This window comes from Urocitellus parryii, chromosome 10 (genome assembly GCF_045843805.1).
Source record: "Urocitellus parryii isolate mUroPar1 chromosome 10, mUroPar1.hap1, whole genome shotgun sequence".
NCBI lineage: Eukaryota > Metazoa > Chordata > Mammalia > Rodentia > Sciuridae > Urocitellus > Urocitellus parryii.
Genome location: NC_135540.1, coordinates 18925438 through 18937620, shown reverse-complemented (window position 1 = coordinate 18937620; position 12183 = coordinate 18925438). Strand labels below are relative to the sequence as shown.

The 12183-nt window shown below is 43.2% G+C and overlaps 1 protein-coding gene across 4 annotated transcripts in view; it reads right to left on the bottom strand.

The window, feature by feature from the left end:
- Gab1 (GRB2 associated binding protein 1) overlaps positions 1-11866 on the bottom strand; it is a 119484-nt gene extending 107618 nt beyond the window's left edge. For all 4 annotated transcript variants that reach the window (XM_077803413.1, XM_077803414.1, XM_026392725.2 and 1 more), the window contains exon 1: positions 10943-11866. In XM_077803413.1, the coding sequence (XP_077659539.1) occupies positions 10943-11014 (72 nt within the window). In that variant the 5' untranslated portion in view covers positions 11015-11866. The remainder of the gene's footprint in view (positions 1-10942) is intronic.
- Positions 11867-12183: the final 317 nt, after the last annotated feature.

Genomic DNA, 12183 nt, shown 5'->3' with positions numbered 1-12183 from the left:
TTCAGGGGCATTTCAAGGGGCACTAAAATACAAGTTGAACCTTAAGCTCAGAATGCATGAAAGGTTATGATAATGTTTCTAAGTTCACAAGAATTATTATAGAAACTGAGAGCCCTGGGATTTATCAAATTCTCTAAGGAATTCACAATCTCTTAATGGATGAAGAGCCAGATGGGAGAGGACAGGGACTGATCAGCACTAGAACTGGAACCCTTAGAAACTCCAATGCTTAAGGAAACCAAACCAGCTGGTGTAAGGAAACAAGAGTAAGGCACCAGATTTGCGAAGAGGGGTTGATCATCTCCATCAATGTCCTCAAGAGCTCCATGAAAAATAAGAATTCAAACATGTCCACAAGATTTGGCAACAAGGAGATCACTAGGGGAAGTTAATGGGAAATGCTCAGATAAGAATGATGGGAAAAGGACCCAGACAGTATTCTATTATGAAATGAGTGGCAGGTAAGGAAAAGGGACAGCCACATCTACACAACCAACTCATAAAAACTAGGAAAGGGAGAAATGGAAATTGGGCTGGGGATATAGCTCGGTTGGTAGAGTGCTTGCCTTGCATGTACAAGGCCCTGGGTTCAATCGCAGCACCAAAAAAAGAAGAAAGAAAGGAAGAAAAGAAATGGAAATTGGATCTCACTCCAGACCCATCTTTGAAAATGAAATCCGTCCTTTAAGGTCTGATGAAATGTCTTTGTGGAATTCTTCTACAGCTTGTCCTAATACAATTTACAGAATGAGCATATCCCATTTCCCTGATAGCATAATCACTCTTTAAGGTGAGGCAGTGTCCTCCTGGTCCTCTTTTTTAAAAAATTCTTCCCATGGTCTTATTCACTGCGGGCACTCACTCAGTGACTAAAAGGACTTGCCCTGAGAGGTGAGAGATCTGACTCTGACCAAGCAGCTGGTTAAGTCCAATGACCTTGGACAAATCAATTCATTTCCCTGAGGCTAATTTTCATTCCCTGTAAAAGGAGGAGGCTGGACTCTTCTGGACAAGTAGAGAGAGAGATGTGTGCAACTGGGAAAAGGGGATATTTAATAAAGCTATTGTTCTTCTAATGCAAATCATAGAAAGCAAGACTGGATGAAAAGCCAAAGAGACTCCAACAACACAGGAGGGGAAGAGGATGGATTAGAAAATATTGAAGAACACTGGACAAGATGATTTATAACTTTTGGCTCAACATTCTACAATGATTTGGTCATGCTGCTTGAAAGACTGTGTAATGTGCCACACTATATACTTTAGGCAAAGTACAAATGCCATTTCTGTCCTTTGGAAAGTATATCCTGTTACGAACACCAAAGAATGACAAATGAAGTCGTAATTTTGGGGTAAACTGTTCATGTGTTTAGACCTTCTACTGTGTACACTGTGGGTCATTTTGAAAATCATCTAGAAACATATTAGGCTTGCTTTTCCTGTTCGAAACCTTGCACACTGATAAATTTGACTCCCAACTATTTGATTGCTTATGGAAAAAGAAAAAAAAAAAATAATAGTGTTCAATAGTACCAGTTTAGTTGTGTGCCTTTTCTTTAGAGACATATGACCTAAATACCCAGTGAAAATGACTTTGGAGACCTTGGTTTTATGTAACAGCATCACTAACGAAACCAATCACCTGACCAAATATTTTACATTCTTAGGGCAGTGTTTCCTTCTACCTTTTCTCAACACTTCAAACATTCAAATATGAAACTGTCAGGGAGAATTTGCAAAGTACAAATACTCCTACATAACGTTGGGTCAATTATAACTTTGCCAGAGGGTAGGGGCTTCAAATCATACCTCCCTCACTGAAGGAGGCCAGCGTTCCTCACCAAGCTCTACCTAACACCACTGGAATTCAAAACATGGAAGGTAGCATTTTACCAAGTGTTTCTCTTCAAAAGTCAAAGATTAAAGCACTTCTCTAGAATAATCAAGAGGTCATCCCTTGAGCCAGAAACGCTTTAATTCTGGCCACCACAACTTTGGCCAAGACACTTATGGGAATGTGCTATGGATCCGAGCTGAGAAATCACACCAGGCGTTTAGTTTAATTCTTTAATCAGGTAGTCATCTCAGGGAGGAGTTCTGCCAGTCAGAAAGTGGCCTAACCACATTTCCCAATACAGTAGTAACTAAAAACTGCATTTCAGGAGAGAAAAACAACCTACATGCTAAGTGGAATATCATCATTCCTAATCTTCATTACCACACAACAGGGACACAAATAAAACCAAGAGGGCAGGGAACAGTGGACGGAATGCTTTGTTTTTCTCTCATTTGAAAAAAATAGCAGATACAATTCCATAGCAAACCAATGCATTAAACACAACAATAAAAACTACAACAAAAACAGGCTGGGTTTTCAGTGTTCTCTTGATGTCACCGGCCTGCACAGAAAAACAGACCTCCTGACTAAAATTACATTTCCCTGCTTATTTTATGCATAACAGCTAAATATTTCTAGGCAATGATGATAAACTAAATCTAACCAGGCATCGTGAAAGTAAATTACAAAAGCTGGTACTGTGTGACATCGGATTTGCTCTTTAGACCATGGGCAGGCCTTCTCTTACTTTTCTCTTAAAATGTAAAATGGAACTTCGATAGGTTTTATTCCATGGGTAGTGTTCTTAAAGAAAAGTGTTCAAAACTATTTTAAAAAAATTCAAACTACACGAAAAACAAAAGAAAATAAATAAAAAGGGGAAAGGAAAAACAATGAACGGGATAGCTAAAGCAAAGCTTGGTATTTTTCTTCCTTAAAAAAAAATAAAAGACCCAAGATTTTTTTACATTGAAAAGAAATGTTTGGACTTTCAGTATATTGTTTTTAATTCATATAACAATGCAGCCATTTGTTTTTTGGGTTTTTTTTTTTTTCCTTTTAGGACATTGTTTTTTTTTAAGAACACAACTTAGGAAATTACTTTAGGCCAAGTATGAATTCAAAGTAAAAAGCTGGGAGAAAGAAAAAAAAAAAAAAAACTTGGTAAATTTGGCATTCTTTCTAGTACATAAAAATGAAAGAAAACTCAGTTTAGAAATATGATAAACATTTCTGAAACATACACAAAGAAGTAAGGAAAGAACAATTAAATGGCAAAAAAAAAAAATAAGAAAACTCACATTTGGAAGTTCTGCTCCTTTACAACTTACACCTTCTACATATGGCAGCTCTGTAAAAACAGCCACATGGAAAATTTTTGCTCCAGATAATACTGCAGGACAGGGCTTGGCAGCTACAACTTGTAATCAGAATGCTTCAAGAGCTAATGTAACAGAGATAACAACAAAATATGCCTTACGGTGCACAGTCTTAACTCCTTTCCATAGAGCAAGCTGTAAGAGGGTCAGAAGCCTATTACGTTACATACTTTCTATGCACTTGGCAATGAGAACTTTTCAAATGGGGAGATTTTTGCTCTGGATAAATTAAAGAATTGTTTAAAACATCAGACTCTTCCAGTGAAGGCACTGTTGTATATTTAAGGTGCTCACACATATAAGTCTGAATGGGCAAAAACTTCCAGCTCCTAAAATGACTTGCCAGCAATTCTACAGGCCTAAATTGCCACCTACAATTCAGTAAGCCTCCTGCAGCCATCAGGTTGGCAGTGGAAGAGGCTACTTATTTAATACATGTGGAAATCCACAGTACAATGAGCCACTCTTCCCCAGAGTGATCTAAAGAAGAATGCTAATTTTATTTGTACAGTGGTCCAAGAGGAGAGAACAATGACACTTGTGACTTGATACGTTTTTCCCCCCCGTCCTCAGTCCACAGACGGACTGAGATAAAAGGAGTCCCAGAAATGTTGTGACTTCAATCCAAGTTCAAATGGCAAATTCAGATGGAGCTCTAACTTGGTGGAAATGAGCCACCATGTTAATGTGAGGAATGTGTAATGAGAGAAAGCCCTCCATCAACAGTCAGAAGGGGTTTAATGGGATCCAATGGCATTATTCTCTTCCCTCCAACACAGCCTGGCACTCACACAGCTGGGCTAAGATGGCTTCCAAAGTCCAAAATAAGACACTAGCCCAAGGCAGCGCAGGCCCTCCTGCTGGAACTCAGAAGCAAATGAATCAAAGGCTCTTTTATTCTTCCTCCCACCAGAACATGCTCCCTCTCTGTTGTAAACTAAATGCTTGCCAGAATGAATTATTTCACTTAAAACAGACATAAAGAAATCTTAAATAACACATGTCCCTTGGAATCTTAATAAGTCTAGGTGACCAAATAGGTGGCTCTCTTTGTTTCTAGGCTGATGCTGAAAATGCACTTGTGGTTTAGGGGTCCACCAAGAGCATTAGGTCAGGCAGAAACAAAAGCTTTTCAAAGTTGAGTTCCAGCAGACCGTCCACACTCCATGCATGGAACTGAAGGGTTCAGAGCACTTCTCTTCACTAGGATGCCCTCTTCCCTTAAAACCAGCCTTCCCTCATGATTTTGCTTTTGCTCTAGGTAGCACCTCAGTTCTTCCAAGAACAGAATTTGTGAAGTCTTCTCCTGCCAGCTCTCTTCTCACTCTGAACTCTTAGGCAATTATAATCCCTATGCCTCATTTGGCAATTAATCATATCATATATGGCCCCATAACGCATCTCTTGTAAAATGATTTAAATGTTCCTGTCTTTACAGCTTGTCTTCACAAATAGATTAGAAACTCCTTAAGGGCAGGGAGTAATCCTGTCCCTTCACTGCATTCCACACAGGGCACATTACAAAAGCTCCCGAAATACCTGTTTATTTATTCAGTCAACAGATACTTGTTGAACTTCTATTCTGAGCTAGTCACCACTCTGGGTGCTAGAAAGACAGAGAGATAGTACCCAGCACAGGAACAGAGTAGCCAAAGGCCCTGTGTTCTGAGCATTTACATTCTGCTCAAATGCTGGAGACGGTCTGCAAAGAATTCTGCTTCAGCAATTTCTAATACACTCAGCTAAGCTATTTAAGATGAACAAAAACTGAGATTTTTACCCCAAAATACAGCCTATGGAGCACCAACCTGTCTTAGACAAGGAGATGTCTAAAAAGAAGAATGCTCCCCTGGAAAAATTTAGGCTGTTAGATCTATTGCTCTTCCCCAAAATGTACAAGTAAGGAGACTGAGAATGGAACAGTTAATGATCACATAGGTGAGAAGTCATAAGGTCAAGGAGAATCTAGTTCTGACACATGATCTGAGTTTCCTTCCACAGAAGAAAAATGTGTCCCCTAAAGCATCAGTAGTTGCCTCAAATTACTTTTAAAATTTTTAAATATATTTTTTAGTTGTAGGTGAACACAATACCTTTATTTTATTTTTATATGGTGCTGAGGATGGAACCCAGTGCCTCAAGTATGCTAGGCAAGTGCTCTCCCACTGAGGTATAACCCCAGCCCCCCAAATTACTTTTTAAAACAAAATCTCCTAAAGGAAAGTAGCAGTCCACCTACTTCAATGTCCCTTCGGTCCACCAGTCTCTATTAAAAAAAATCAGGTGTGCTGACACCTAATGAATGTTTTGAATCTACTACCTCTTAAGCTTTCTCATTTTGTAAGTTATCAAGACCTGATCTACATATTTTTATGTTGCCTTTAAAATATGAAATTTTACTTTGTTCCTTACATACGTCCTAGGGTGGCAAAATGCTCCAAAATAACCAATTCAGATGACAACCAGATTTAGTATGGCAAAAATGCACCAAAATAACCAATTCAGATGACAACCAAGGATAATTCTTGCCACATAATTATATTTTATTAAAAAAATAATCTTTAGAAAAAAATAATTTTAAAAAGCCAGCAGAATTCTAAAACTACACTCCAAACTGATATACCTTCCACAAGGTGATTTTGAATTCTCAAAAGACAACTACCGAATTTAAAGATTCAGTAAGTTTTAGATTTAGAGTTTTCTACTTTTCATTAAGCCTAGGCACAACAAAAGAATTAACTATTATAAAGGCTTAATGTAATTGCTAGTTGAAGATCTTTGTTAATGGGAACAATAGTCCTGCCACACTTGAAAAGGTAAAAAGAAAACATTAGGAATTTGAATTAAATGTTTACCAACATGAAGATAGCCAGAAAAAAATTTCCTTCCACACTGTTATGCTCCTTCAATCACTATAAGCAAAAGCTTCAGAATCTGTTGGTTGCTGCTGGCAATCAAAAATAAATAAATAAATGAGTTGTTTTGTTTTGTTTTGTTTTTAAAAAACAAGGACAGGAGGAGCTTCCAGACATTTCAGTCCTCTTTGTTGTAGTGACACTGTTGAGTAGGGACCTCATGTTTAGCACAGGTCCTCGGCTGTCCTTGCACCAAGGAGATAGATGCTGAGCTTCCACCTGCCAAACATCCCCTCCTCCATGTCAGATGTCAGGTGCCCACCCAGTGGGAGAGGCTATTTCTGTTTCTAGGCCCATTTCCAGAACCAAGGCTGTGTTCTGGAAGTCCAGACAAGAACTCTCCTATTAATTGACAGCTGCAAAGCAGACAGAGCTGGGTACAGATTACCTACCCAAGAACTGGTTGAGCCCTGGCTCCCAGGCTGGCTGTCAGCTAGCAGGACACCTTGCTGCAGCCTCAGAAGCAGGTTCTCCTGCTGAGACTGCACACCTGCCCAAGGCTGACAGCCAGGCCATGGGCCATAGAGGAGCCCCAGCTTGGTGTCCAGGCTGGAGGCGGGCCACAGGGAAACTCCTCCCACAGAGCCATGGTGGTAGCCAGCTGGCTTGAAGCAATCCTTTGTTTACAGCCTTACATTTTATTTCAGCTAAATTTCAGCTCCTGATGAAAATTCAACATTACTTTTTTTCCAACAGCTCTTTAAAAATCTGAATACTTACAACAGTTATTTTTTTATTTTATAAAGAACCAGAAGAGGGGAGTTCAAAGGTTGCCAACAGAAAGAAATGACAAATATTTAAACATATGAAAATGCTATTTATGCTGATTTGATCGTTATATACTGCATACATGCATCAAATTATCACCCTGAACCCCATTAATAACGTATGGTTATTATGTGTCAGTTACAAAACTTTAAATCAAAATTAAAAACAAAAACTAAGTACTACTGTTGAGTGCAGACTACCAGTTTACTTATCTGTAATCCTACTGTATATAATTCCACTCAGGCCCTGAACCAAGTAAAAAAGCAGCTGTTTAATGTATAACACAGGATGCAGATAGCAACAAGGGAGTAACAAAACAGGAAAAAAAGCATGGAAAATTTCACCTGCATTTTAAGCAAACTTTAAAAACTTCACAGAGAAATACATATAAGAGATTCTTGGCTGTTTGCAAATACAGAAAAAATAAAGAGAAGATGGGGGAGAGGCAGATATGCTCAAGTCTTTCTTACTTTCTTTTAATCTTATGTCACTTTCACCGTCTTCAGGAAATCCAAGAAAGCTTTCCATAGAAGATGAGCAAGCTACTATGTGAAGAAAACAGTGCTCCTGGAGGTGACAGAAAGGGCAGACCAAACATGGAGTTGCAAATGGAATTCACTGGGGGCCATAATTTGAGATGGCTTTAAAGATAAGCCTAAAACAATTTTTTTTTTTGTTACTCGTAAGCTTTAAGCTTTAACGATCATCTTAATCAGTGTTTGGACTACCTTATAAATATTGTAAACAGTGAAACAACTGTCAAAGTCCCACAGGCAACATATTTCCCAGCAGAATCATAATGCTCAAACTCCCTAAAGTCTCATTGAATAATTACAGTACCATGCATCCAAGATAGCTTTTCACAGTGAATCAGCTCATTAGAAACCACTATCAATGGCTTCGACTGTAGCGCAACAACAAAGCACTTGTCCAGCATGTGGGTTTGATCACCAGCACCCCAGAAATAAAAGTAAAAAAATTAAAACCATTATCCAGCAACATTTTGCCTATTGGGTAGCCTACAAAGTTTCTTTTTATCCAGAAAATAAAGATTCGACATAAAAAGAAATCAAGCACAGGAAACGCAGGTATATCTGTCTCTATCTTCAATGGTCAATGCTGCTTTAGCAAAAACTACCAGAACTAGATCCCAAAATCAAAACATCAATAATTTGAGAATATCGAACTCTTCTATACAACCAACCTGACAGATAAAATTTAAGGTAAGACTTGTTTAACTTACAATTACACTCCATATTATCCTCCTAGCTCTTAACTCCTGATAGCCATCTCCCCCACTGTCTTCCTGGACCACCTTCCTGGACACCTATGAGTAATGACAACAGAAGTGTCCCATCAAGTAAGATATCCCTGGTTATCCCAGCCGTTAGGGATATTCCTGGCGTGCTGAAACACAATGTAGGTATCGCTCAAGTATTTCCACAGTTTCAGCTGGGCATGGTGGCACATGCCACCCAATCCCTGTGGCTCAGGAGGCTGAGGCAGGAGGATAATAAGTTCAAAGCCAGCCTCAGCAATTTAGCAATACCCTGAGCAATTTATCGAGACCCTGTCTCGAAATAAAAAATAAAAATGGACTAGGGATGTGATTCAGTAGTCAAGCGCCCCCGGGGTTCAATCCCTGGAACAAAAAAAAATATATATATTTTCACTATTTCAGACTATACTGAGCTTGTTCCTTGAAACATCGATAAAATTATCCACACTGTTCAACTTGGACACACAGAAAACAGTATGCACTCATGGTTAACTTTATCACACATGCTTATTTTGTGGCAAAGACTTTTTTTTTTCCACGCTCTTTTTTTTTTTTTAAGAGAGAGTGAGAGAGGAGAGGGGGAGAGAGAGAGAATTTTAATATATTTTTTTTTTTTTTTTTTAGTTCTCGGTGGACACAACATCTCTGTTTGTATGTGGTGCTGAGGATCGAACCCGGGCCACATGCATGCCAGGCGAGCGCGCTACCGCTTGAGCCATATCCCCAGCCCATGGCAAAGACTCTTAAAGCTTCTTGAAGGCAAATGCTCGGTCATGTGTTTCCTTAGCACTGTGCATCTGATCCACACCTCTTCCCTGCATTCTCAACTTCTATTCATAGGTTCGTAGCAAGTTATAATCTCAAAGGACCTTTAAGTTGACCTAGTCAGAGCTCCACACTTGAAATGAACTAGATGAGACTCGTTAACCTTTTATAACCCAATCAGGCAGATCTGAGTTCAAATCCCACGTTTTCTCTGCTGCAAAACATATAAAAAGCCTACCTCAGAAAACTGCTGTAATCATCAAATTATATATGAACACACACACACACACAGCCCACATATATATGTATATATTTAGAGACTTTCCTTTTTTTTTTTTTTTTTTTGTTCTCGTTAAGACAATCTTTTTCCTGGTTAATATTACATTAAACTGCATGCCCAAGAGGCAGGGCTTTTTTTTCTACTGTATTTTGTAAACTTATGGTTGGTGCCTCAAGTGCCTTTTGGATGAGCCATAAACCATGTGAAAGAATGCATTAAATATCTATTATCACTATCTAGTTCAGCAAATGCGTTATTTAGTTGCCCAAGGATCCAACTGTGCCTTCTCAACAAGTATCTCTATCTCCCTAGCCGCTCCCCTCTCACACATACATTGTCTTTAAAACTAAGAGCTGCACAAACAATTGCTTACTCAAAATTTTAAAGTTAGCATCTTTACCAGGATACTCAGACAAACTGATAGATAAGAGAACCTGGAAGTATCCAATGATTGTCTGGAGAGCTTCATGATGTGCAACATGGAGTTCCTCAATGAAATTACTTGTCTATAACAAATTCTGGCAGAAAATAAACCAGGAACTCACTGCTGAGTTGTCATTAAAGTTAAATATTTCACTTCACTCTATTTTATGCAAGCAAACAGTGACTAATAAGATTAACCTAAGAGCTCAGTATTGGGTGTAGATATCCTTCAATAGAAACAGGTTCCCTTAGTACAGGTAATGAACTTATATTTAAGGGAGTAAAATCTTGCTTCTGGAAATGCAATTTACTAGAAAAATATTTGCTGCAGATGCCAGGGCAAAAGTGTCAGTCTTCTCCTTTTCAAGGAGCAACCACAAAAGAACTGATGGCAGGGGCAAATAAGGTCCCAGGCTCCTGAAGAGGGCTCAGATCCCCGTTTACGTGAGGTTGGTTCTTTCAAGGAATATTTTTCCTAACAACTAAAACGGTTTAACACATAATCAACATCTTGTATCAATTACACAAATACCATTTAAGCCATTCTGGTGCCCTGGAAAAGAATCACAACACACAGAAATCCCTGCTGGCTTCAGCTGTCCCCTCCTGCGGGGCTTAACAAGGCGTCCAAACCTCCCAAAAACCAGCCACTAGGCTCCCCCCAGCGCCCTCCTCTTGCATCAAACCGGCAGGGCTCACGGGCCAAACTCCAATGTCCCTGAATTCAAAACCGCGAAAATGCAAACGTTAGGACGCCTAATAATTTTTCTTTCTTTCCCTTGTGCGCGCATTTGAGATGCTTGTCTCGACTGTCCATTTTTCAGGGCCATCGTGCGCTTCCCTCCAACCCACCCGGAGGGGCTGGAGTGAGGGAGTGCGGACCAAAGGGAAGACCGGTTAGTTTTAAAATCTCTGCGGCTTACCTAGTGCGGGAAATGTAGTACCCATCAGTACCATCATAATTAGATGCAGATATAAAGAAAAAGGCTCATCTCCCCATCACACCCCACCCCTGCTAAAAGGAATAACAAAAATATGCAGATATGTGAGCTGAAGATCTGGGCCCTCCCCTGGGGCTATGGGGCTGGAGGAGCAGGCCGTCTGTAATCTGGATAAAGAAAGTTGCCCGGCCAAGTGGACGCCAGGGCGTGAGTGAACAGCAGCGGGTGCAGAGCCTGCCTGGAATGGGGCCGTGGGCAAAGAGACCGGGATGCGAAGAAACCCCAGCAGCCAGCGAGCGGGCCGAGGAGGGGAGTGGGCGCCGAGGCCGCGGAGCGTGGCCAGAGCTCTACTTACATAACGCTTTAACTTTTTCTCCGGGGGAGACTTGCGGAGCCACCCCGAGCAGACCACTTCGCCGCCGCTCATGGTGCGCGCTGGTCGGGTTCCGAGCTGGCAGCTGGGGGTCGGTGGGCGCGCTCCCGAGACAGCAGGCGCCTGCAGGGCGCGCAGCCAACAGGACCTCGCTCTCTCCTCGACGGGGCTGCGGGGCTCCTCGGAGCGCTGGCTTGGCGCGTTCGAGCCTCCCCTCCGCAGGTCCGCCGACGTGAGCAGAAAGCGAGCGGGGCCGAGCTGGGCGGAGGACTGGCCGACCTTCCTTCAGTGCGCCCGCTTCGCCGCCAGGCGCGCCGTCCCGCCCGCAGCCTCGGCAGCGCTGGTGCTCCGCGGGACTCTGCCCCGACACGGAGCGGGAGCCTCGGTCCCCTGCGCTCCGCCCCCTAGGGACAGGACCTCCCCAGAGCGCTTTGCAAAGCAGACACAACGCTACACATACACACACACACACACACACACACACACAAAACGCCCTGTGCGGTGCCCACTCCGGTTCGCCCGCTCTCGGTTTCGGTGCGCCGGGCGCGATCCTCGCCTTCCCTCTCCTCCGGGGAGGGTGGGTCGCTTCTCCGCGGCGCCTGGGCAGCCGAGAGGAAAAGAGAAGCCGTGAAGCTTCTCGGGGCAGGGGACGCCGGGCAGGTCCCGGGCTACCGAGGGAGCCACCGAATGGGCGGCGAAGCGCGAGGCGTCGCGGGGAGCTGCGGAGGTCCCCGGTCTGGCGGGAGGGTGGGTCAGCGCTCACGGCCGCCGAGGAGGGCGGGGAGCGGCGGAGGAACGAGGCGCTGGGCGGCTCTGCTCCTGGGAGGAATCCCACTGTCCCGTCCCCTCGCGCTCCTCCCCGCGCCTCCCCCACCCCGGGGCGCGCGGCTGGTTCTGAACGGCGCGGCCCGGGGTCCCACTCCCGCCACCTCCCGGGCTCCGGGTCTCTCTTCGTCCCTTTCCCCCTCCCTTCCCCACGTTCGTGCCCGGCTCTGGTTTCTGCCCAGACTTTCTCTGAAACTCCGCCGGAGCGCTTCCAGCCAAAACAACAAGGGCCGAGGGAGGAGGGGACGGACGGAGGGAGGGAGGGAGGGCGCGGAGTCCCAGAGGCACTCTGGGATCTGTAGTCCGGGACGCGGCAGCAGGGTCCTCGCCGCCCGCGGCCCCCGGCCGGCCCCGGAGCGCTCCCGGGAAGACCGCCGAGGCCTCGGGAGGACCGCCGG